Raw genomic sequence first — 27,383 nt, 5'->3', positions numbered from 1 at the left:
TGAAGGGTCAAGCTTCACCTCCTTCACTTGAAAGCACCCAACATCGGCTAGCATCTTCCTGTCGCCTTCCTGGTCACTGGCTAGTGACCCAGATTATGTCCCCTCTTCTTTCAGGTTCTTCAGATCTCCGATCCACCCTTGGATCCATCCAGACACTCTTCACCTGGACGCCTGCAGCACTTCTTTGCAGCTCTCCATTGGAATCAACGACGAAACCCGACACGAAAAGACACCTATGCACCCGGCTTCCCTGGGTGAGGTAACACAAGTACTTTGGTGCTCCCATGGGTCTTGACTCTCGAAGTGTCCAGTTCTCCAGTACTGAAAGGGTTTTACCGTAGTCCACTCCTAAGTCTCCTTAAACTTTAAAACTGTAACTTAAACTTTCTCCATAGAAGTCAATGGGGATTCGCTGCTGTGTTTAGACACTGCAGGCGTCCCCCGTGGGTCTCCTGCTTCCCTATCTTGGGTGGTTCCTGGTTGCCCCAGCGGTTCTACAGGCTCTAGGCCTAGGTTGAGAGCGGTACTTATACCAATTTCTTAGTATATGGTTTGTTAGGCCCCTAGGGCAAAACGTATACTGTGCTAGATTACTGTGTGCTATTTAAGTTTTTGTATTGTACTTTGGCCTCTAGCCTCATAAAGAGACTAGAGAGGTTGTGTTTAGAATAAATACATATATTTTATATATATATACCTTGTGTGGTGTACTTTCATTTGGTCATTCAAGAGATTATAGACTGGTAAAACAAGCTGCTTTACATTCCTTCAAGACTTAGCCTGAGGGCTGCTCTCCACAGCTACTACTAGGATAGCTTTCTATAAAGGTTGTCTTAAACCTACCATCAATAAGGGTCGTTTGGACTGGTGCAAGGTGCCCACTAGAATAGTGGACATCATATGCCAGGCCAACTTCTCACACCATTTACTTGAGAACTGTTGCCCTTTTGTTGCCGCTCTTTTTCTCTCTTAGTCATTTCTGAGCTGGGAAATATAGCGGTAGTGATGTAATGTCATAGTCAGCAGCTCTGTCTGCCAGCACATCACTTCTAGTGATGAAGATGACCGTGCAGGTCCGACTGCTGGGATTCTACCCCACCTAGAGCCTGGTGGGTGAACTGCTTGCAACCATTCCAGCTCCAGTTTGGCGCTTGAGGGGCTCTTCTAGGTAGTGTGTGTGTAGGAAGATGAAGTAGCTATTGGGAAATGCTTTACTGAAGATATCTATCCTATTTTTATTGACACCACTCCTGTCCTTATTATGCACACCTTATTCTCCATCTCTGCATTTCTTTTGCCTAAGGCTCAACAGTATTGACTAACTTTTCAATCTTCCTTTCCAGAAAATAAAGGCACTAACTTCAAGGAAGGTGGTTAAATCTAACCTAGGGAATATTCAAGATGACGAAGATGTCAGACATGAGCCCCGGCTGACACAGAAAGAGCTCAAAAACATGATGGAAACAGTTGCTTCAGAGGTAATGGTCGTGCTTGAAAGAACAATTTATATTTAGCTAGAGATGTGCAGTTGGATTTCTTAAGGTAGCTACAATAGAACACAATCACTTAAATTCCCACTGGTATCAGCCCTGACTCAGTAATGGTTATTCGTTTTGCATTTTTTGTGAACAGTGATGTCATCAGTGATGTAATTTGAGATGTCAGTGATGTCATGGACCATGTCATGAGTGATGTAATATGTGACATCATCAGCAGTGCATTGCTGGCGCGCGAGTTATAGTTAGCTGAACTAACTATAACGGGGGAATTTCAATGGTTTTGTAGGAGTGAAATGTCCAGCTAACTATAACATGTGTTAAACCTATGTTTTTTTCAGTAAATTTGCAAGTTTTTTAAATGCTAATTCCTAACTATAACGTGTGTGAAACCTATGGTTTTTTCAGTGAATTTCAAAGGTTTTGTAAATGATAATTTTTAAATGTATTAATTGTTAAATTTTTTTTATACAAATTTACTACATTGTTTTAAAGTATTTATTTTTAGATATTTTATTTTTTAAATTACATTACATATTTTAATATAAATTGAAAAAAAATGTTTGTAAAAATATTGAAATTGTAATATATTTTTTTTATTTAATATTTTTTTAATTTATATATATTTTATATATTAGGCAATTATATCCTATGGAAGGAAATTCAAGTTACTGGTAAGTACAGTCAAATTTACTTTTCAGGAATAGTAGTGAGCTGAAAGATGCAGCACTGAGGTCTCTCCTGATAACAGGTGAGTAAATCGGAATTCGTAGTTCGGCTGATTTTCGAGGAATTTTTTAAAGTTCCAAAACTCCACACTTCGAAAAATTTCCAAGTGAAACCAGTCAATGTTAGCCTATGGAAGGAAATTCAAGTTACTGTAAGTATGGTTAGAATTACTTTTCAGGATCAGTAGTGGGATGAAAGATGCAGCACTGAGGTGTCTCCTGATAACAGGTGAGTAAATCGGAATTCGTAGTTCGGCTGATTTTAAAGGAATTTTTTAAAGTTCCAAAACTCCACACTTAAAATTTTTTTCAAGTGAAACCAGTCAATGTTAGCCTATGGAAGGAAATTCAAGCTACTTTAAGTATGTTTAGAATTACTTTTTAGGATCAGTAGTGTGCTCAATGCAGCACTGACGTCTCTCGTGATAACAGGTGAGTAAATCGAAATTCCTAGTTCCGCCGATTTTAGAGGAATATTGTGCTCAATAGTGAAGGAAGGGGGCGGGGCCTGAGGTGACAGTGTGGAAACACGTCCTGTGGCATGTTTTAGGTTTGGGAATTAAATCCTCTTTAATTCTGAGGTCCCCTGTGAGCCAACTAGCCCACCAGGTACCCCCAGCATGCGCCAGGGAGCTGCGTTGCAGAGAGGTGTTCAGAGAGCACCCCCCCCCCCCTTTAACAACACTCTGCAACGCAGCTCCCCGGCGCTTACTGGAGGTACCTGTTGGACTAGTTGGCCCACAGGGGACCACTGGATTGAAGAGGAATTAATTCCCCAACTTAAAACGCGCCACAGGGCATGTTTGCACACATATCATCTCAAGCCCCGCCCCTATCTTCCCCACTGTGCAAACGCGCCCCGTAGCACGTTCTAAGTTGGGGGATTAAGTACCCTTGCATACTGGGGGTCCCTGGAGGCCAATTAGCCCACCAAGAACCTCCAGTATGCGCCAGGGGGCTGTGTTGCAGAGAGGTGTAAAAAGGGGCATGGCCTCATTACACCTCTCTGCAACGCAGCCCCCCGGGAGCGTTTGCAGAGGGGGAATTAATTCCCCTTGCATACTGGGGGTCCCTGCGGGCCAACTAGCCCACCAAGAACCTCCAGTATGCACCAGGGGGCTGTGTTGCAGAGAGGTGCAATGAGGCCACGTCCCATTTTACACCTCTCTGCAACGTAGCACCCTGGCACGTTTGCAGAGGGGGAACTAATTCCCCTTGCATACTGAGGGTCCCTGGGGACCAACTAGCCCACCAGGAACCTCCAGTATGCGCCAGGGGGCTGCGTTGCAGAGAGGTATGAAAAGGGGCGTGGCCTCTTTACATGTCTCTGCAAGGCAGCCCCCTGGCGCATCCTGGAGGTTCCTGGTGGGCTACTTGGCCCCCAGGGACCCCCAGTATTCAAGGGGAATTATTCCCCCTCTGAAATGCTCGAGGTGGCGTGTTTGCAGAGTGGTGCCTTCATTTTTGGGGGGGGATCGGCAGGGTGCGCGTACTCGACGCATATCCCAGGATTTTTTTTTTAAAAAGAAAACATTTTTTTGGGCCTTGGGGACCCCCTGAGCAGGCCTAGGGGGTCAGAAACCTCTAGTATGTTCCAAGGGGCTGCCTTGCAGAGAGGTGTAAAAACGGGAGTGGCCTCTACAGGTCTCTGCAAGGCAGCCCCCTGGTGCGTTTGCAGAGGGGGAACTAATTCCCCTTGAATACTGGGGGTCAACTAGCCCACCAGGAACCTCCAGTGTGCGCCAGGAGGCATCGCTGCAGAGAGGTGTAAAAAGGGGTGTGGCCTCTTTACACGTCTCCGCAAAGCAGCCCCCTGGCACATACTGGAGGTTCCTGGTGGGCTACTTGGCCCCCAGGGACCCCCAGTATTCAAGGAGAATTATTTCCACGTCTGCAAACGCGCCAAGGGGCGCGTTTGCAGAGTAGTGCCTTAATTTTTTGGGGGGATCGGCAGGATACGCGTTCCATACCCGCATCCCGCGATTTTTTCAAAAAAGAACCTTTTTTTTTTTTTTTTGGCCTTGGGGTCCTTGTTTATATATATAGCCCTTGACCCTAATCTGTGATTGGGGAGCGGTGTAGGAGGCCATTATTCAAGAGACCATAACTGGACCCAGTCCTATTTTCTGGAAGACTGCCTGCAGAAAATCTCAGTCAACGCAATCAAATGCTTTTCAGCATCTAAAGTGGGTAGACAAGGAGGGATACGCCGGTGCAGAACTTTTTCTAGTAGGAAACCCACCCGGCGTGTGTTATCCGCTCCCTGTTGCTGGTGGATGAACCCCACCTGATCTGAGTCGACCAGGCCGGGCAGATAGGGTTCTAGTCGGTTTGCCAGATTTTTAGTGTACATTTTTGCATCTGTGTTCAGGAGAGCGATAGGGCGGTAAGATGTGCATAGTGAGGGTGTCTTTGCCTGGCTTGGGAATAAGAGCAACCTCAACCGTAGACATATTGGGTGTGAGGCCTGTGCTGTCAGAAAGCGAGTTGAAAATACGGAATAGGTGGTCTTGTAGCGGAGTCAAAAACATGCGGTAAAATGAAACTGGGAAGCCATCTATGCCTGGGTTTTTGCTGGTTGGTAAGCCCTTTAATGTTCACAGACAAGCAGAAAAGAGGGAGCGTATGGTGCTGGGGCGGGGGGGTGGTAAGGCTCTTTCACATATAGGGCAGTGTAAAAGGGGTTGAAGGCATGCTTGTCGCGTTTCAAGATAGGCCAAGTATCCTCTGCACTTTTAACCTTTGCAATGTGTGCCCTTGCTGTCTGCATACATAGTCGACGCGCGAGGACTGTTCCCACTATGTTCCCCCTACCTAGTATCTCTGCTTCAGTGCCAGTAATGACTGTTCGTCCAGTGCGCCCTAAGATGGCCCCTGAGTATAGCAAGGCGTCGGTTGTGGCTTCTAGAGGGTGTTGAATGATCCAGTCGCTCCATCGCCTTGATGTCACTAGCCAGGCCGGTTTCAACCAGTCTGGCCTTTCGTCTGCGCGCCATCGCAATTGAGGTGATGACGCTCTGGGTTACCGCCTTAAATGTGTCCCGAACGATATAGTGCGGGGTTTCACGTACATTGTTAGAGGCAAAGTGTTAAAATCTAGTTTGCGACATCAACATTATCGGCGCCATCTTGTCCCTTTTAGGCTCGTATGAGCGCGTAAGCGGCAGCCATTTTGAATGCCATGGCCTCTCTGCCCACTGATGCTAGCCAGCGCGTCTCTCCCCCTGACCTCGTAAGCATCCCCCGCACGCTGACAGCCCTCGCTCTCACATGCTTGAGCCATAGACCTCCCCTTCAGCGCAACCCTGCCTCGGAGCCACATCACGTTCCCAGCTGGACACCTCCCTCCATCCCTTTCATGATCTCGTATCCTTTGATAAACCCCCTTCCCTCTATGCCCGATTGTCCTACTTGTTCCCAGGCCGCCACCTGGCCCTGTGGATGCAGTTTATTGCCCCCATACAGTAGGAAGCTTCTCTCATCAAAGGATCCACAACTGATGAAAGCCCCCACACCATGAGATCCGATCAGCCACACACATTCCGGGAACTGGCGGAATATCCAGCTGCGCGATAGTCATCACCTGTTGAGACCGGGGTGGGAACTTCTACTGTAAATGTGTGTGGGAACGGGCATGAAGCGGGGATTCCGAGGATGTCTTTTGCGTACTTCAAAGTGTTTGCAGGAATGTGTTACTGTAATAAAGATCATAAACCAGTGTATAAGAGGCCAGGCCTCAGAGATGCTTTTAGAGCACCTCGAGAAGATACCCTGTTGTCCGATTTGACATGTTCTGCTCCGTCGGAATAAACTCCTGTTTCCTGCCTTCCAGTCTCCAGCGCCTGCCTCTTTTGTTTGATAAATTCGAATGGTATGAGAGGCGGCTAACGCCGGGCAAAATACTTAAAGGTTCTTGGTCGAAATCGGCTCTACCTTTTTACAAAAGTACACCAAGATCGCCCACTATAACTCATCCACGTCGACTGAGTTGCGTAGAATATGGGGGGGGGGATAATTGCCTTTGGGGTCGCATTGTGTTGTTGTGTCCTTGCAAAAACAGTTCCAGATGGGCATGATTGGGTGTGGAGCTATTGGGATAAGAGCAGATTGTAGGTCTCATATGAGTGAATTGGGGAGGAAAAAGTGATCGATGCTGGAGTATGAGTGGTGAACGTGTGAGTAGTAAGAGTAGTCTCGTGTGTCTGGGAATTGGTATCGCCAGGCGTCTGTGAGGCCCAGATCCATGAGAGCCCTCTACAATGCTGCAGACATTGCCCCTGTGCCATGGAAGGATGTCGAACTACGGCCTAGGTCAGGGTCTTAAACCAAATTAAAGCCCCCCCGAATTAGTCGGTCTCCTTCTCGTGACATCTGTTCTTTCAGTAAATTTCTGAGGTATATTTCCTGTGCCTGGTTAGGGGCGTACACATTATGCGGGGTGTGGGTTGTGTTATGCTGAATCACGATTTTTCAAAACCTGCCCCCCCTGTCCCTCACCACCCGCGATCTCTGTAGGTAGAGTCCCGCTTTGCATAGAATTGCAGCCCCAGCTGTTTTAGTTGGGGAAGATACCCAGAATGGTGCAGGGTACTTAGGATGAGCCATTCGACATGTGTCGGATTGCAAAAGGTGGGTCTGTTGTAGTAAAATAATGTCTGGTTCTTGGTTAAGTAAATATTGCCAGTCCTCCACCTTCCTCCTTCCCTAAGTGTAGGAAAGAGAAAGAAGGGGGAGTCAAGAAGAGAATAACTAAAGTTATAGGCCTACAGGGCCATGAAACTCCATTCCAGTCCGGGAATACCCATATCCGATCGCCTCTTACCTGTTGGATGTGGCTAGGGGATCACGAATCATCCCACCTCTTGAGAGCCTCCCGAGTCTGGCAGTGGGTTCATGCGCCTTTCCCAGTCACCGCCTGTGGTCAGTGGGAACAAGGGAGCCAGACCGCCAGTTCCTACGTGGTAGTTGGCTCCCACCTGTGAGCCCAATTCAGGGAGGTGTCGCCGCTAGGTCGTGGCAGGCAGGACTGGGGCCTCAAGGACAGCAGCAGTCCGGAGCAACAGGAACAGACACTTGTCGAAGCCCTCCAGTGGAGGCAGAGGGGTGGCCTGCAGTGGTGATGAACGCCCTCAAGCAGGTGTAGCACTTGCCGTTGATCAGTTGCGTAGCAGGTGGAGGCAATGTTCCAGGCCGCGCAAGGCCCATAACCTTTGCTGCACTCGGCAACGCTGCTGGCCCGGCCCGCCATCCGGCCACGTGCAGAGCCCAAGGCTGCGGCTCCCTCACATTCTCTCCCCCAGGGCTGTGGCCATGCACCCGAATCAGCCACTGGCGCCAAAGTCCATAGATAGGGCACCCCCTCACCTGAGGGCAACAAAAGGTCCAAGTCGAGGGCCCCGGCCAGCCAGCAGGTGAGTAGATGTGTTTCAGTTGTTTCCACCAGTCACCAAGAGTAGCTTCTGGAGTCCTGAGATGGCAGGTAAGGAGCCCCCTAAGCTCACACTTTGTTCCACAACGCCACGGCGGGCCTCAAGATGGCGGGAGTCGCGCGACAGGGGAACCCAGCGGCAAGACCAGTCCTCGCGGAACCAAGGAGACGTTTTCAGCTCCCATGCCTCCCACCGCCTTTCCTTTTATGTGGGCGATCCTCGGCGTGGGTCCACCAACCTCGATGCTAGAGGATTGGGTGGGTATAGGCTGCGGGGGTACGGAGACACAAGAGTTTGTGTCTCACTCCATTAGCGGCTTAGCCACGCACCCCCCTTATCACTTTTCAAACCAGTTCTACCAAACATGGTTTGCAGCTCTATCTGCCAGCACATCACTTCTAGTGATGATGATGACCGTGCAGGTCCGGCTGCTGGAATTGTGCTCCACCTGGAGCCTGGTGGGTGAACTGCTTGCAACCATACCAGATCCAGTTTGGCGCTTGAGGTGCTCTTCTAGGTAGTGTGTGTGCAGGTAGATAAAGTAGCTATTGGAAAATGCTTTACTGAAGATATCTATCTGTATGTAATGACCTCACTGATGTCCCTGTTGGGCACACATTATTCTCCATCTCTGCATTTCCTTTGTCTAAGTCGCAACAGTATTGGCTAACTAACTTTTCAATCTTCCTTTTCAGAAAATAGAGGAACTAGTTTCAACGAAGGTGCTTAAATCTAAGCTTGAGAATATTCATGATAACGAAGATATCAGACATGAGCCCTGGCTGACAGAGAAAGAGCTCAAAAACATGATGGATACAGTTGCTTCAGAGGTAATGGTGGTGCTTGATAGAACAATTTATATTTAGCTAGAGATGTGCAGTTGGATTTCTTAACGATGCTACAATAGAGCACAATCACTTAAATTCCCACTGGTATCCGCCCTGACTCAGTAATGGTTCTTCGTTTTGCTTTTTTTTAATCTCTTCATTCATCCCCTTATGCGACATTACCTTTGGTATGCAGCTACCTCACTGTCTCCAGTACCTTAGTACAATTTTCTAATGTGTTTTACCACAAATCTTGATTTTACCTGAAGCCAATTTACCATAAACATCAGAAAAAGAGACTGTCGCCATGTTTTTGTTGAAATGGAAAAGGGAGGGTTTAATAATAGTAATTTTCTCATGCAGTTGTACTTCAACAAGCTACGTGAATAACTTTTTTCATAAAGCAATATCCCAAAGGGGAGTGTGATGGTATGGTATGGTTCAATGGTGACAGGTTAGAAGGAAAGAATTTGTTCATTTGCATATCTAAACTTTTGGGTCAGTGTTGCAATAACATAGAATTGTGGTTTTAGTACAAAAATGTTTGAAAGCCATAATACATGGGTTGATTATGGGTCATCAATAGTATTTAATAAACGCATCCCTCTGTGATTCAAAGTCATCCCACTCCTCTATTAAATTGTGATGCAAGATGTTCAATTCTCCAGTATTAGGGGTGTCTTTCATAGATTCACATGCTTGAATATTCCCCGTCGTCGAAGTGGGATTCCCACGGTACATAGAATAGCAGTAATATATGCATATATACATGAAAATTACCATAATTACATATATACATACATATAATACAGTAAAATATCTAAAGTTTAAAAGTACCATAGAACAGAATAGGCCCATAGAAAGCCTAAGGGAGAACTCACTTTAGTAACATATCAGTGTCATTGTGTATTGGTCCACATTCTAGCCAATCAGGCTGTAGCTCCCTCTAGAACCTTCTCCTCAGAAGCCCCAGTCCTCAGATTTTCTACCGCACGTCGTGTGAAGGGAGTCTCCCTGAGCTCTGCTCAGTTTTTTTCTTCTTACATAGCTGTTTTTCTTCTCAGATGTCTTCCTCAAGGAAATCTTTGTTCAAACCATGTCCATCATGTGGAAAATTGTGTGTCTTTCATGAAGATCCACACAGTAAATGTATTTACTGTCTCTACCCGGACCATGAAGTGAAAAACTGTAAGTACTGCTGTACTTTTCCACCTAAAACTTTAAGGGACAGAGAGGCCCGTCTCCTTCTGTGGCTACAGAAGTTGAAGACAACTGACACTGTGGTCTCGGAGGTTGAGAGTGTCTCTTCTTTCCTGTCAAAATCCTCTCAGAAGCGTGGGTCGGAGACAGAGATGCCTTCTCCTTTTCTCAAGAAGAGTAGACTTGTGGAAATCTCTAAGGATGTCTCCCCACAGGATTTACCTTCAATTACGCCTACGGGACCTGGCTCTCTGGCGTCACTGTCCAAAGCCATGCCAACATCCTCAAAAACGGGCACTGGATCGTCGATGGGAGCATTTCTCCATAAAGGAGTGGGTGTAAACAAGATACTTCTGCAAATCTATATCTTTGTACCATCTAAGACACACATTCCTTGATGTCTACACCGTTTAACTACCTATGACACGTACATTGCAAAAAAAGACAATGGTATCTATATGAGTTGTTTGCTTTGCTTTAATTATAAAAAAGAGGTCCCTTTGTTACACATTATGAATACGCTTAAAGTAACAACTAAAGGGGTAAAAATTAAAGTGTTCGACTTTTTCCCGTTAACACGAAGAATGGAAACTACCATTCCCAGAAACCATCACACTTGTATGTCGTTCGCTGTTGAAATACCCGCCTTTTCTTTCGCTCGGTGCCTTCCCAGAATAGCCCAGAGGGACGTTGGGAGACACCGACGGAGAGGTAAGCGAGTGAGAGGTTCTCTCGCTGGCAGCAGTGACGGCCACTTCAATGAGAGTGCCACGTTAAACAGAATACGATCCCGCGGCTTCCTAACATTAAACGCCCGGGCGGTTTACTTGAAAACGCCCACACGAAAGTTACTGTGTCATTTTTTGTCCGTGGCAGGGACGATACATGTTTTGAATCTGAAGACTCGTAACGGGTTTTGTGTAAAATATAATAATGTTTCTACACATTGAATCACATATACACAGTAATTTGCTCTAGTTAAGATATAATAGAACCAAGACCTAACATTGTATCCACGAGCCCCCCACTTGCTCCATCAGTAAAGACTCGGGATAAGTTGATTTATCCACACATGTATTTTTAAATGTAAGAATTAAGACATAACGTAACATTTTTTCATCAGAATTTCTTGCCTTGTTTTTTGAATTGGTTGAGTGTTTCTATGATTGTATTTTGCTAAACAGAGCGGCGCTCCTTATTTACCTGAGCTGCAGCCAGGTGAGGTGAGGCGCCATCCCCACAAATACTGGGTGAGTGATATCATGTCAATCAAATTGTATGTACATGACCACAAGAATATCGCTACTAAGGAGTGCATTCTGTGACAAATATGCTTGTTTTTCTCTTTTCTCTTTCCTTATCCAAACGACTGTTTTAGATTGTGGTGGAGAATCAACACCTGACAATCAGGTGATATTTTTCCCTTTTATTTCTTTATCACTAAGTCATGCAAGCAGTAGCAACATCGAGGTCCTGATGAATGCATAGGATAATTTCCGTTTATATGCAGAAACATGTCGACCACTTGCTGAGTAGATATTATGTCAAATCTACTTTTCACTGTTCACTTGTTTTTAAACTTAGGGGTCTGAGAGAAAACAATAAAACACTTATTCTACTCAGTTCCACCTAATTTTACTCACCACGCCCTTTTTCACACGCACTGCTTTCTTTCAATTGTAATTATCAAATCAACACCATACTGACACCACCCAGTGAAACGATTAACATCAGTCTCCTCACTCACACAGTCCTCACTTTTCAACTAGTGTGACTGTCTTCGTACTAACTCCTGGGTAAGGAGGACCCAAATGATGTGATAGTGGTGGTACAGAACGGGAACTGATGGGAAAAATTCCTACCTTGGTTGCATGTTAAATGTATGAGTGGTTGAATGGTATTTTTACAGAAATAGTATTTAACTCACAATTTAATTTGTAGGTCGTATGGTGGTCAGTCTAAAGTATAAAAACATGGTTGTGACTCCTGGACAATTCAGAGGCACCTATGGCGGAACAGACGACACAGATACCACTGTCTTTGGTAATGAATCTGCAGCACATGCTGGACGATTATAATCGCAGATTCTCACCGTCTATGCCTGTTTCTCCAGTGCCACAACCTCCTCCACAGCCTCAAATTCCTGCACCAGTTCCACCCAGGTCTCCAGTGCGTACCCAGCAGGATACGGATAATGAGGATCAAGACCCTCACAACACAGATCAGAATGATGATGATGATAACGGCCTTCAAGAGTGGGACGATTACTGGGCTCAAACACCTTCAACCCCACCAACGTCGCCATTAGCTTCACCTCCTGTGGACATTGGCAGTTTTCATAACTTAATGGTCCGCGCTGCTAAGAGGTTTCACCTCACTTTAGAAGTCCAACAGACTGATTGTTTTCTTTACGATTTCAAAGACTTACCTCAAATGCAAGCTCTCACTATTCCGATAATCAACCATATCTGGGAGGAAGGTCTCAAATTGATGGAGCGACCAAATTCGATCCCTGCTGTCTTACCAAGGATTGATAAAAAGTATAAAGCGCCAGCAGATTCTCTGGCATGCCTAGTGTCACAGCCTAAGGCGGATTCCGTCATTACTCAGACAGCTCAAAAAAGGTCCCGCAATCCTGCCACACCTCTCACATCTCCCCCTGATCAGGAAGGCCGCAAGCTGGACTCCATAGGGAAAAAGCTTACCAGCATGGCAGCCACGACTGTAAGGGCGGATAATTCCTTGGCTATTCTTGGACGGTATGACCGCCAAATTTGGTCCGAAATTGCAGCATTAATTCCACAATTACCGGATGCCATCCGTGCGGAAGCACTAGCCATCATGCAGGAGGGAGAAAAGATCTCTTCAGATCATTGACTGCGCCCTTGATATCTCCTCTACGGGGTTCAGGCAATTGGCTGGGGCTGCTGTTTTGAGGCGTCAAGGCTGGTTAAAATCGACAGCATTTCGCCCGGAGGTTCAGGCTAGAGTACTCGATCTACCATATGACGGTGATTCGCTCTTCTGCAAACATGTCGACGATGTCCCCGAATCAATAAAAACGGATACAGATACGGCCAAGGCTTTAACAACCCTCCAATATAGAAAACAGCCATTTCGAGGAACACGTGGTAGAGGCGGCAATTCTTCCACTTTTCGTCGATCAAACCAATATCGCTCTTACAATGAAAACCGTCAAAGGAATACTTACCAGTCCCAAAATCGACAGACCTCCTCCAGACCATACCAGAGGAAAACCACATACAGAGGTGGTTCAAATGCAAAGAAACAGTGACAGTCCCAGCGTCAACCTTCCACCGACTGTAAAAATTGGAGGACGAATCTCCAACTACATCTTGAATTGATCCAACATCACCTCCGATCAATGGGTCCTAGATGTGATTTCAAAAGGACATACCCTGGAATTTATAAAATGTCCTCCCAATCGCCCTCCTACTGGTCCGCCCCCTCCCCATTTCAAAGAACTATTGGCTCAAGTCAAATTAATGATCAGAAAAGGTGCTATTGAGGTGGTACCGCAAGGCCAGCAAGGCAAGGGGTTTTACTCCCGCTTCTTTTTAGTCAAGAAAAAGTCGGGAGAGTGGCGCCCCATTTTGGACTTACGGGCCCGGAACAAATTCATCACGTCAAAAACATTTCAAATGTTGACCTTGCTTCAAATTTTAAATTATCTCAATCCCCGAGAGTTCTTCTCCACGATCGACCTCCAGGACGCATACTTTCACGTGCCGATTTACCCCAGGCACAGAAAGTATCTCCGTTTTACAGTCGGACACCTACACTTTCAATTCAGAGTTCTGCCGTTTGGCCTACGCTCAGCACCGAGGGTCTTTACCAAGATCATGGCCCGGTAGCTGTTTTTATGCACCTACAAAGCATTAAATTTTATCCATACCTGGACGACTGTCTTATAAAGGCCCCGAACCTCCAGCTGGCAAATCAGCACACTCAGGTTTGCATCTCTCTTTTTAAAAACTTGGGCCTTTCCATCAATTGCCAGAAGTCACACTTTCGCCCGTCTCAGCGGCGAGATTTTCTAGGAGCCTCACTAGATTCTCGGCTGGCAAAGGTTTTCGTCTCCCAGGAAAGACAGGACCGCATGCTCAAGATGGTACGATTCCTGCAGTCAAAGCTATACGTTTCAGTCCGAATGTTGAAATCATTCCGAGGCATGGCTTCCTCGTGCATACAGTTGATCCCCTACTGCAGGCTACATATGAGGATCGTACAAGAGGAACTAGACAAGCAATGGAAGCAGATTTCAGGGTCGTTCAACGACAGGATCCTTCTCACGCCCCGCATTCAGGTGGCACTGGAGTGGTGGTCTCACCGTCCGAACATATCCATGGGTCGGTCTTTTCAAGACGCAACTCCGACTCTCATGCTCACAACCGATGCGTCCCTGGAGGGTTGGGGAGCGCACCTCGAAGGAATGTTGGTAAAAGGGAAGTGGACTGCAATCCAGCGCACTTGGCATATAAACCGCCTAGAGCTTCTTGCGATCTTCCTTGCCCTGAAATCTTTCCAGAGGATAGTGCAGGGCCAAACTCTGCTGGTGAGAACAGACAACACCACCAGCATGCACTACCTAAACAAGCAGGGCGGCACGAGGTCCCTTCTGCTTTCCCGACAAGCACAGGAGATATGGGACTGGGCGATTCATCATCAAGTTCATCTTACAGCCATCCATGTGCCGGGTGTTTCCAATGTTCTGGCGGACTCACTCAGCAGATCTCTCGGACAATCACGAATGGGAACTCAACCAACCAACTCTCAAGTTCATTTTCCATCAGTGGGGCCAGCCGCAGATGGATCTCTTTGCAACTGCCGCCAACAGGAAATGCCAACGCTTTGCAAGTCGTCATCCCCACAGAGAGTCGAGCGGGAATGCATTTTCGATCAACTGGTCGAACGAATTCATCTACGCTTTCCCTTCGCTTCCTCTGATTCCGCGCCTGTTGCACAGGATGAGGCTTCAACCCTGTCATGTCATCCTGATCGCACCGAAGTGGCCGCGACGCCCATGGTTCTCGGACCTTCTTTTGTTTTCCCAGATCGAGCCAATATCGCTTCATCCTCTGCCTCACCTTCTCACGATGAAGCAAGGGCAGATTTGCCACCCAGATCCGGCATACCTCCAGCTCCATGCCTGGAACTTGAACACAATGAATTTGCACGTCTAACCATCGACGCAGATTGCAGAGAAGTGTTGGGGCACGCTCGTGCTCCATCCACCATTAAAACATATCAGCTGAAGTGGAAGCGTTTCTGTGTCTGGTGCCATACCAACGCATTGGATCCAATGACCGCCAAACCGGAACAGATCCTGGCTTTTTTCCTATCCCTTGCAAAGTCAGGACTTTCTCACTCCACTCTTAAGGTGTTTCTGGCAGCACTTTTCCGCTTCCGTCATGATGGTTCCACATCACTGTATTCCTCTAGAGTCATCCAACAGTTTTTCAAAGGCCTCCTCCGGATGTTTCCACCCATTCGTCGCCCTCCACCTGCTTGGCGCCTAAATCTGGTTTTGTCTCATCTCCTCCTACCTCCTTTCGAGCTCATCCACTCAACAGGCTTAAAATTCCTCACGTGGAAAGTTGCTCTGCTGCTCCCCTTGACATCATCTAGGCGTGTTAGTGACATCCAGGCATTCACAATTCAGCCTCCTTTTCTCCAGTTCTCCAATGAGGCTGTTACGCTACGTACTAATCCAAGATTTATCCCAAAAGTTCCAAGTGATTTCCATCTCAATGAACCTGTCATTCTAAAGACTCTCTTTCCTGATCCACAAACTCCTGCTGAACGTTCATTGCATTCATTGGATGTGAAACGCTGTCTCAAGTTTTACATTTAGCGTACTACACCATTCAGGAAATCAGACCAACTATTCGTGGCCTATGGCCCGATCTGCAAAGGACAACCTGTTACCAAACAGACTATTACTAGGTGGATTTCTTCTACCATTACTTTTTGTCATCAATGGGCTGGCAAGCCCCTTCCTGCTCCAGTACGAGCTCATTCAACTAGAGCTGAGTCAACTTCTACTGCCCTCTTTGCGGGGGTACCTCTACGGCACATTTGCAGAGCTGCTACGTGGTCGAGCAGCCATACTTTTACAAAGCACTATTGTCTGCAATCAACAGACGCCGCAGATGCGGCAGTGGGACAAGCGGTGCTGCGGAATCTTTTCCAATAAAGGGGAGCCTCTGTTGCTACCCGCCTCCAGTCATAAAGGTATTTTCTCTTAAATGTTGATATATTACATATTAAATGATATGTTCTTGTATGCTTGGAGTTTTATGTTACCTTTATGACTTATATGATGATTTACTGCTTTCTACTCTTATTCAAGCATGTGAATCTATGAAAGACACCCCTAATACTGGAGAAGAACATAAGTTACTTACCTGTAAACTGTGGTTCTCCAGTATTGGTGTCTTTCATAGATTCACATGTGACCCTCCCTTCCTCCCCTCAGAGGCTCCCTTCTCCTCAGGCACTTTTGGCTACTTTGTGCTACGAAAATCTGAGGACTGGGGCTTCTGAGGAGAAGGTTCTAGAGGGAGCTACAGCCTGATTGGCTAGAATGTGGACCAAAACATAATGACACTGATATGTTACTAAAGTGAGTACTCCCTTAGGCTTTCTATGTTCCTATTCTGTTCTATGGTACTTTTAAAGTTTAGATATTTTACTGCATTATATGTATGTATATATGTAATTATGGTAATTTTCATGTATATATGCATATATTACTGCTATTCTATGTACCGTGGGACTCCCACTTCGACGACGGGGAATATTCAAGCATGTGAATCTATGAAAGACACCAATACTGGAGAACCACAGTTTACAGGTAAGTAACTTATGTTCTTATTTGACACTGTGCCTTTGTCGTTGCAACAATGTAGAGACTGGCAGGCTAGAACTCTATATTCCTAGATGAAATTCTTAACTGGCCTTACACCTGCAAACCAGAATGCTGTTTCTTGATGATTTGAACATATGTTAGATGGATCCGACGACCATTCCGCTGCACACCTAATCGAAATAATGAACATTTTGGTGATCACTAAAGCTTGTAAGTGACCTAACAGGATGTCAACCTCAGACTTGCTTGGATCATTCCTTTGTCTCCTGAAGTTGTGTTTTCAACGCTACCCTCATAATAGTCAAGAAAAACTTACATTTAATCTACATCCCAAAGAATAGACTTAGACAAATATGCACTGCAGCTTAATGCAAATCACTACACAACAATGACCCAGAATCTCTTCTAGGGAAATTCTGCTACCACATCCAACAAGCATTGAAAAAGGCAAGAGGTCTCGCCTTTTAATAAGGTAAAGCCTTTTGCTTCGCTAATGGTATCGTATAGTAAAGCAAATGGATTTAACTTAATGAAGGCCGAGACCTATTGCATTTTTAATTCTTGTTTTTTATAGCGCTAACCTCTACCGGAGTTATGAAAGCGCCGCAATGGCGGATCATGCTGGTACCCGATTCACTGTCACTCATGTCATGCCATCAGAGTGAAGAGACCTGACTGCGCTGGCTGGATTTCCTACAAAAAGTACACAGATTTGTATAGTAGGCGCATATACCCACTGAACTATCTTGCTAGTCACTGACTTGTATTTTCAGAAATCTGTTAACCTTTACATTTTTGGATTCCAGTTACTGTCACCAGGCTAAGTTTACTTCAGCTGAAGGGTATATTTGCTCCTGCTTTTACCAACGTGGAAAAAACGTCAGAGGAAAAGGCAGAGGGTGTATAAGGTTTACCAGAGCGTTTTAGTTTCTTTCGCCTGTGGCTTAAAAAAAGTTTAGAATGCTATTTTTAAATGTAAAAATCTGTATGTAGTACAACAAAACTTTATTCAAAAATAGTTTTCCCATTTTTTTACGCAGAGATTACATTTAAACAAAAACACACATTGTGAGCATTGAGCAGTTGCTGATTTGAACGAAGGTTCCGCATCACTCTCTGTATATCCATGCATTTGAAACTGATGAAGTTATGCAAATTAGCTAATGTCTTTTCCCAGCATTTTGATGTGTCAGAGAAGTGATCTGCAACAACTTCTAACCATAGTATTTGCACGCACCTTAACAAATCGTTGGTAAGCATTATAATACAAAAACACGCATTTATTCATTAATTTCTAGTTTTGTGGAATGGAGGGTGGAAGGGATGAACATTGATCTCCAAATGTGTTATCATATCTGATAGAGACAACTAGCTGCAGATTCCTTAACTTAGAATATCCCCAGGCATCAGACTGGACCCGGAAATTTTTTTGCAGCAGCACCTCTGCGCACCGGGGGACGGCGCCACACGACCCCACCCTGACGTCCACGTACGAGACGTCAGCGAGGTCATATAAGTCCCTCCCGGTGCGCTGACGTCAGTTTCCTTCTTTTCCGTGTGCAACGCGGATCCAGAGTGAGCGGTTCCTCTGGCCTTTTTTTAGGCCCCCTTTTTGACGCTTCGCGTCAGGAACAGTGTGCGATGCCTTCGGGCTTTAAATCTTGTAATTCCTGTTCTCTGCAGATGACCGTGACGGACCTGCATCTTTTGTATGTGGTGTCTGGGCGAACACCATGACTCCACGGACTGCGAAGCCTGCCAACGCCAGAAGCCGGAGTCTCGGCGGAAGCGCCGTATGTAGCTTCTCTCTGCATGGCTGTCCCTTTCGGAGTCGTCTCGCCTCCAGCCTCTTTTCATTAACGGCAGGTCCCTCTACCGTCCGGTTCAGGCGTTGATCGCCCTCTGGGGTCCGGGGCCGTCGTTCGTCACTTGGTAAGTCGAGGCGCTTGTCTCCGAGGTCGTTGACCGCCCATTCTTCTGTTGTCAGGGGTGCTGGTTCCCGGAACATTCCGGACGTGCGCTCCCGATTGTCGCCCTCCTCTATCCACCCTTTCCGGGTGTGGGGGCAATACGGGCCCAGATGGAGGCTCATGCTGCGGCCTCCCTTGGGTCTTCTCCATTCTTGGGGTATCCACGGAGCCTCCGCTTCTTGTGGGATCTCCAACACACTCGGACGCAGGTTCGCCCCTGGTGCCAATTGAGCCTTTGCCCCTCAGGAACGTCGGAGATGTGGTGTCATTAGGGTGCGGCCTGGTCCACATGGAGTTGTTAGGGCACGGCCCAGCTGGGTCCCCCTCTACGACCCACGGCGCCTCTGCTGCGCCTCAGAGCCCTGCTGGGCTCCATGTGGCGCCGCAGGTGGTTGCCGGTGCTCATTGCCCGGCCTTGAGAACACCCCAGGCTACGGGGCAGGTGGCTGCCTGTCCGGAGCCTGGGTCGGTGCCATTCCGGTGCCGGAGGCTCGCCTCCACGGCTCCGCCTCCGCTCCTTTCTCCATAATCGGAGCCTGTCTTGGATGAGGCTGAGTCGTCGCCGGGCAGTGCAGAAAGCTTGCTTTCTCCTTCTTCGGAAGGGGAGCTTATCATAGTTTCAGCGCTAGACGGCGCCGACTCGATGCCTGATGGAGCCGAATCGGCGACTGACGAGGCACAGTCGGTGCCGGCACACAGGTTGTGGACTCTTCTCTAGAGGCCTCTGGAGAGAGTTCAGCGCCACCCTCACGCTCGGCGTCGCCGGAGGCATCGTTGCCAGTGCCCCCCTTTGAATTTGTGGAGCCTCCTTAGGAGCTCCCAGCTCCGGCAGGCTCTTCGCCTCCCCAGGGACCCCATCAGGCTCCTCATTCTCCCATGGGGCTTCCTTCCATGGGGCATTGGTCGCACCCTCAGTGTCTTGGGAGGGACAGCTTACAACCCTCCCCCACTGATGAGCTGCTGTCCCCTCCGCGGAGGGCTACCAAGGCTGGTGCAGCTTTTTTGAGAGTGGTTTCATTGGCCACCCGCATTTTAAATATGGAACCCCCTTCTGCCCCTTTGTGGACCCCTTGACTGAGGTCCTTCATCCTGGGTCCGGAAATGTGGAGCCTCTTTTGCCTTTTGAGGCTTCCCTTTATGATGCCCTTTTGAGTACTTGGGTCCTGCCTGCTTCAGGTGACCCGGTGGCTCGTTCAGTTTTGCACCCCCACTGTCCAGCTCCACATGATCCTGTTTGTCTTTTTCTGCACCCTGATGCGCAGGGCTTTGTGTTGCAGACTGCCTTTCCTTCTCTGCCCCCTCTACCGCTTCCTCCATCTCGGGAGTCCAGATAGCTTGAGTCATGGGGTTGGAACATCTTTGCATCCACTACTGCAGCCCTACTGTCCTTAAATACAGTGTGTGTTTTGGCTCGGGCTACCTTTGCCCTGTGGTACTCTGCAGAGTCTTTGCATTCTGCCACCTCTGAAGGTGCTTGCATTGAACTCCTTCATCTCCTCCGGGATGGCCGCAACCTTGCCGAAGTCACAATCCTTTCAGCCTTAGATACTGCTGATTCTTTGGGCCAAACCATGGTGGGTTCTGTTACCTTAAGGCGTCACGCTTGGTTGCGAGATTGCGTCTTCCCTGAAAATATCCGGGAGCGACTGGTTGACTTACCGTTTGATAGTGTTTTGCTCTTTGATGCTCACGACGAATCGGCGGTTCACCGGCTCCTGGCGGCTTTCGTCCCCCCACTTAGGTCTTCTTAGGCCTGTCTTTTGTGGCGGTACTTTTTCATTTTGCATCCTTTAGATGCGCTCTGTGTTTGACATGGGCAGTGAGCCTTACGTCTTCTTTTTTCTGTGGTCAAGGTTGATTACCCTTTTACTAGCATCCCATGGATGCATTTTGCTTTGAGCTGCCTGTTGGCCTGCTATGGCCACGTTCCACAGGTTGCTGTGTCTGGTCCTCTGACTGTGGTATTGAACCGGTGGCTCAGCTTGGTAATGTCATACGGCTCGGAACTCGGGTTCACTGGTTCAGTTTGTTACTGTGCTCTTTTGGCTGGCTTATTGCCCTAAGAGGTGTTCCCCGTTGTTGGGGTATGCATACTCCATGTGGGGTACGTGTATGCTAATATATAGCTTGCTTATCTCACCTGGGCCTGGAGATCCTGTGGACTCCATGCATCGTCTGGTGGTCCGTTATGCGGTGTTCTGTGTTTTTTCCTGGTGCCATCTGCTTGCGCCATGGTCATCCACCTCCTTGGGAGGTTTCATTGTCTCCTCTTCAAACGCGGCTCCTACCTGCCCTTTCTGTACTAGGTATGGTCCGGTATGGACATGTTCTTGCCTGGATAGTTCTGTCTCTACATAATTATACATTTCTGTATACACGCCGGCTGTCTTGGTATTCCTCTTCCTATGTCACCACCTCTTTTCGAGGCTGCGGGGTCTGGATACATTTCTCCCAGTGTGTTGGAGCTTTTATGAGTTTTTAGCAAGTTGCCCATAGGTTCCTCCTTGCTTCTGCTTACTTGGGTGATTTTCCAATTTAAAATATGCTCCCTTTTTGGTGTTCAACGCTGTGTCTTTTCTGGAGTGCTGGTCTCGGATTCTGAGACTCTCCCACCATTCGTTAACTTGGTGTTTTTGGCCACTTCCTTCGGATATATCTTTCTTACCCATTTTTACATACTATTGTTGAGGCTACGCCTGCGGGACGGCTCTTCTGATGGCAGTGGTCCTTGACTACTTCCTGCGAGTCTATATTGTGGGTTGTTTCTCACTTTTTCTTCATACTGCCCGGTCGGGCACTCTTATGCTTCTTGTGTGAGCCACTTTAAGGTCTCTATGGCCGTTTACATACTGCATATTTCTACCTGCTCAGCGGGTTTACAATTGATGCTTTTTGCCCCTAATTACCTTTTTGGAGGGGATTGTGTGGGCACTTGGCATGTTTCTTGTCTTGCAGGCTACTCCCAACGCATTCCTCAGGTTCTAGCCTTTTGGCTCTTAACACCGGCTCCTTCGGCTTCCTTCTATAGGCTAGTCTGTTAGGCTCTGGTTGCATCTCTTCAAGTTAATTTTAAGCTTGGGTCGGTGTACTCATCGTGCGCCATTAAGCGGAGAGTGGTCCTTCTTCCTCTCTCTTTCTTTGCCCTGGATTAGGGCTCATGCCGTTCTACCTGTCATTTTTATACGGGTATGGTGTGGCGCCATTCTGGCATTTTTAGGATATCTTCTATCCTGTTATTTCTGCTCTTGGAGCTGCTTGGGTTGCTGTCTGGCTGTTCCACCACTGTTGCCAGATCGGATTCTTGGCGCTTTCTGTTGTTCTGTCGCAGACCCACCCCCCCCCCCCCTTTTGCGGTATGGCTGTGGTATCTATTCTAAGTTAAGGAATCTGCTGCTAGATGTCTCTATCAGATGAACGAGTTACTTACCTTCGGTTACAATGTATCTGGTAGAGACGTTATCTAGCCGCAGATTCCTTTACGCCCACCCAACCTCCCCATTCTGCGACAACCTTGTCTAGTGGTGTTCTCCACTGGCCCCTTCAATTGCCATTGGGTTATCTCTCAAGGGGGTTGAGATTGTTGTACTCCCCTGAGTGTTTCCATATACAGTTAACTTCTGCTAAGGGGCTTCTTTCCTCTTATAGGGTGCCTTTGATTCATGAGGAGGTTCGTTTTCCTCTCCAGTTACCTTCCGTCTTCTCTGCTAACTCGGGGTCCTGGTCTCCTCGTGGTCCTCCTCTTTGAGGGTCGATTGTGCTGTTTCCAACCTCCGTTTTTAGAGGGAAAAGTCCAGTCTTTTCATACCTTCCTGCAGGGGACTCTTGTTCTGTCTGTGTTCCGTTCTTACTAGACGGCACAGTTCTACATGGCACTATCAGTCTATTTCTGTTGGTTGAGATCTTCTTCCCTGTTGCACTCGGGGAAGGGTCTTTGCTTAGCTTGCGGGGCTCTTTCTCACAGCGTCCACTTATATGTAGTCAGTGTCTAATTCTGTCTTTTACAATGGTGTCTTCCACCATCCTCCTTCTTTATTCATGGATTTTCATTCCTCGCACACTGTTCCCATACTTTCACAGTTTTTTGTTGGCGGCTCCGCGTTGTGCCGCGGAAACATTTGTCCAAAGAAAACTGACATCAGCGCGCCGGGAGTGGCTTATATGACCTCGCTTACGTCACATGCGTAGTGCTGTAGCAAAAGATTTCCGGATCCAGTCTGAAGCCTGGGGATATTCTAAGTTAAGGAATCTGCGGCTAGACACCGTCTCTACCAGATACATTGTTACCGAAGGAAAGTAATTCGTACTTTAAGGGGTGGCAAACACCTGGGTCGAACTGTCTTAAACCAGTTGCACTTTATTACCTTGGAACAAAACGCTGCAAAAAATATGACAACGCCAGAGTCAAGTGCGGAAATGATTAATGCCACTTTGTTGTCAGGAAGCTTTCGGTGTTATTTGATGTTTACATTCGTTCTTTGCTTTTTTGACTTTACATTGCTTTGTTTGGTGCTGTTCTTTTATGATCCTTTGCTTGTCTACCTTTACTTTGCTTTACCTTCCTTCAGTAACCTGTTGTTCCATATTTTACTTCATTATTTCCTTTCCCTATCTTCCTTTATCTTTCACGTTTCTATTCAATTTTTTCATTTTTTCCCAACTATCATTGTAGTTTGTCTTTAGTTATTTATGGTTTTTATCCCTTCTGCATTCCAATCTCTTTCTCTGTTTACTTTATAGCCTTGTTTCCTTTTTTTCACTTTCTTTTTCATATATGCTGCCTTCCTTCTGCCGTCATCATTTCGTTTTCTTTCTTCCTAGTTTTCTTTTTTTCATTTTCCATCCTTTTTTGTCTTTGTTTCATTATCTTTCGGGTCTTCTTTCGTCTATATAAAGCACTTCTTCGGAGGTATAAAAATATGATTTTCATTCATTCTTTCAATTTCGAGACTTCCCCCAATTCATTTGAACGTACCTCATTTACATCAAGGTTGATAAGGGCATCTTTGTTGGCACATGCCCTTCCTACACTTCACTAGTTCCTTAAAGCAGAAGAAGTCCCTTAAGCTCTAGTCGGTACCTAGAGATTGTCAAGTGCAGAGTGTCAGTCCCTCTATAAAAATTAAACTCATCTCTTTGGCAGATAAAATGGATCTGATATTTGGAAATGCGATATGATGCTTGGCTCTGAAAGTGAAACGTTCATTTAGAAAGCGTGAACAGCAGCAAATAAACAATCCTTTATTTTAAGCATTTCCGCCAACGCATCCACGTGCCTCTAAGTATGCCCGCAGCTGTAAATAAAAGTATATACATGTATTTATGCATTGCTAGCACTGGCAGTTGTATCTTAATGAACTTAATGTGAAGAGGTGTGGTGCTAAATAATACATTTGTACACTGAACGTGTTTAGCATGTTAAGCATCTGGCATAAACAAGCGCACACCACCAGATGCGTTACAAAGGGGGATCCAGGCTGTGCGAGGCACTCCCAGGCCTGGGGTGATTCCGGGTAGATTATGGTGATTAGACGAGTGTGGCTTCCTCTGAATAAACAACCCCCTTTTAAAATACCTAACACAGGGGGTCCGCTATGTACGATACTCTAATGCTAGTAGTTCTTGAGCAAACGTAAACATTACCTGATTTTAATTATTTCATAAATGATACATGGGTATCTAGATGTTGCAGAACATTTTAAAAACTGTGACTCAGGTCAACTGAAGACCTGTCTCCCCTACCATCCGTCCTCACTTATACTTGATTACATGTGTAAACAAGCGCTCGCCATTGCGGGATGCAAAAATAAACACGTGGTGCCCTGTCTCCTTTTGGGAGGGCCCATCCTAACTGCATCTCATGGCTTGTTTATATAACAGGCCTCCTTGAGATAAGAAACTGACAACGCAAGCAGCTCATTTCCAATGGCAGACCACTGTTTAGCATAAATGGTGACGCCAGCCAATGGAAATGAGGAGCGGGGCTTAAAGCCCTTTTCCGAAATCCCTCTCTCACAAAATTTCCTGCCAGCATTCAGCGCATGCACTGCAACGCAGGCGAGACCTAAAAAAAGTAGGCTCTACAAAAATATGATGAAACAAAACAGGATCTCAAAGCCATCTATAAATTATTCAGTCCCAGACTGTCAGAGTTGAAAAGACAATGTCAGAATCTGAAATGCCGATGGCAACAATGTCTTCTCAAGGTGTTAAACATCTTATCAGAAAGCCGTATGGAGAGAAAAAAAGCAAACATTGGTTGACAGATTTACTGCTTCCTAAACCAGCTGCAACTCAATTTTGAACACTCTTCAGTTGTCTTATACACTCTTCCAAGCTGTCCCATGGCTTTAAGTCTATCACTTTTCTTTCTTTTCAAATCTGTTTATTGAAAGTTTGAAAACTTGTACCACAGCATGGACACATATGACAAGCGGTGCACAAGTATATGTCTTGCATTAAAGGCTTCACAAGCATGGTAAAAACATGAATAGTGCTCATTTTACATATAATATCATTGCAAATTAGGTCCTAACTGTGCCGTGCTGGTGAAGCAATAGCTGTGGCTGTAGGTATACAAGAAGGAAGAAGAAGAAAGAATTGAGGAAGAGAAGGAAAAAAGGAAAAGAAAAAGGGGGCCAGGAGGCCAGGAGGAGGGCGAGCCTATCTAAAATGGGGTCAATGAGGCTTCTAGGGATTCTTCTGTAGTGTTTCAGTACTCGGGAACAGTGACAGGTCTTCAATTAGCTGATGGGCTTGGAGCAGAAGGGGTAGGGGGAAGTGGAGCAGGCATGCTCCAGTCTAGAGAAGTGATCGACCAGTGGCTGCCAAATACATGTGACTTTGGTTTCTGTGTGTGGTATCCGGGACAAGAGAAGTTTCTTCGCTATACCATGCCAGAGCTGGTAAACCATAGGGCGAAGGAAGATGCAGAGTGCTTCCTCCAATGGAGGGCTAGTAATTGTTTAGCTGTGCCAGGCATTTGTGTAATAAGATGCCAATTAGAGTGAGTCAAGGCGGTGAGTGTCAGGGGCCGTATTCACTATATAACCACAGCAAAAGTGTTTGGTATGGGGAAGTAAATTGTGTCTTTAATGTGACATAGGATTTGCTTCCATTAAAGGGTCTGCGAGGGGCAGGACCGTCAGATATGAATGAAGTCCCCAGCCACTGACTGGGAGCGCCAACAAGAGGGCAAGGAGGCAGGAAACATCTGTTGCAGGCGCTGAGGAGTGTAGTACCTCCTTGTCATGAGCTTGTAAGCAGTTTCCCACTGGGGTATGCTTCTGTATATGTTAAGTATGTCGTGCCATAGCTGTTCCCATTGTTTCAGGGGATTCTCCTCTGCAGTGTCTACGTGCCATTGTGTTTGGTATGAGTGGAGTCTGGTTGGGGTAGAGCGTTGCAGTACCTAGTAGGTGCGAGAGATCAGGCCTCGTGAGCCCTCATTAGAGCGTACTAATGATTCAAAGCGGGTAAGTGGCCGAGTAGCCACTTGCATGTTTATAAGTGTCAGCAACCGGCGTGGTTTTGGCTAACATTGTAATCTGGCCTCATCAGGTAAGTGAAAACTGTGTTTGAACTGGTCGAAAATGTTGACCGTTTCTCCCTCAAAGAGATCTTAAATCGTACGGCATTCACCTTCGCTCCACGACACGAAGGATTGCGACTGTAGGGCAGGGGGAAAGTCGGATGCCAGAGGTGTGTTGGGGGAAGGAAAGGAGGTAAGGCCCTTTACTGCGACTTTGTCCCAAAGGTCTAATACTGTTTTTGTGGGAATGGCTATGTGAGCACTACGTAGCCGGGCAGGCCGCGAAAACCAGTCCAGGTCCCAAAGTGGCCTGCAGGGCATCGCCCGGTCCATGTGGAACCAGTGTTTCTCACTTTTGCGGACCACCCACTCTGAGATGAATGAGAGGTGTGGTGCCGAATAGTACTCTGGAATGCTGAGGCATGCCAGACACCCCCGCCCCCATCCCTAGGAAGCAAAAGGAGTTTATTGGTAAATCTCTGACGTTTCTTGCCCCAAATGAAAGCAGTGATTTTGCGCTGCAGACGCAGTATGTCTGCTTGTGGTATGGGGGTTGGCAGCATTTGGAATATGCTTTGTATTATCGGAAATATGGACATTTTAACTGCGTTAATCCGGCCAAGCCAAGAGATTGAAAGAGATTTCCAAGTTCTTAGGTCTTATAAAGCTGATTTCCTACACTCTGGCCAGTTTGCCTCTGTCCCTGTCGATAGGGAAGGGAAAGTGAAGTCCTTTGAAAAGTGTTGAGCGTTTGCAAGACTGGCATGTCTTCCCCAGGGATCAATAGGTTCAATACCCAGGACCTGTACAGATTTATTCTAAATCCTGAGATCGCCTCAAAGGACCTAAGCAGTGATATCAGCTTGCTCATTTCCTGGGGTCTGTCAGGATAAGTAAAAGATTGTCAGCGAATAGTGCTACTTTATGTTCACTGCCCCCAAAGGGGTTGCCCTTGATGTCTTCTGCCTGTCTGATAGCGATTGCCAGTGGCTCTACCACTAGGGCAAAAAGTAGGGGCGAGAAAGGGCTACCCTTTCAGGTGCCCCTATATATATGTATGAGCTCGGTGAACCGGACCTTGACCCTAATCCGTAACTTGGGGAGTGGTGTGAGAGGCCATTATTCGAGAGACCATAACTGGGCACAGTCCTTTTTGCTGGAGCACTGCCTGCAGAAAATCCCAGTCAATGCGTTGAAATGATTTTTCAGCATCTACAGTGAGTAGACAAGCAGGGATATCCCGGCGCAGAACTTTTTATTTTTTTTATCAAAGGTGTTTTTATTGAGATTGTAAGGAAAGAACAGAAAGAAAA

General features: G+C 46.7%; 1 protein-coding gene across 3 annotated transcripts in view; it reads left to right on the top strand.

The window, feature by feature from the left end:
• DZIP1L (DAZ interacting zinc finger protein 1 like) overlaps window positions 1–27,383 on the top strand; it is a 764,020-nt gene that overhangs the window by 301,338 nt on the left and 435,299 nt on the right. For all 3 annotated transcript variants that reach the window (XM_086943917.1, XM_086943918.1, XM_086943919.1), the window contains exons 6-7: window positions 1,344–1,478; window positions 8,349–8,483. In XM_086943917.1, the coding sequence (XP_086800043.1) occupies window positions 1,344–1,478; window positions 8,349–8,483 (270 nt within the window). The remainder of the gene's footprint in view (window positions 1–1,343; window positions 1,479–8,348; window positions 8,484–27,383) is intronic.

This window comes from Lissotriton vulgaris, chromosome 11 (assembly GCF_964263255.1).
Source record: "Lissotriton vulgaris chromosome 11, aLisVul1.2, whole genome shotgun sequence".
Classification (NCBI taxonomy): Eukaryota; Metazoa; Chordata; class Amphibia; order Caudata; family Salamandridae; genus Lissotriton; species Lissotriton vulgaris.
This window is presented reverse-complemented; position numbering and strand designations above follow the sequence as displayed.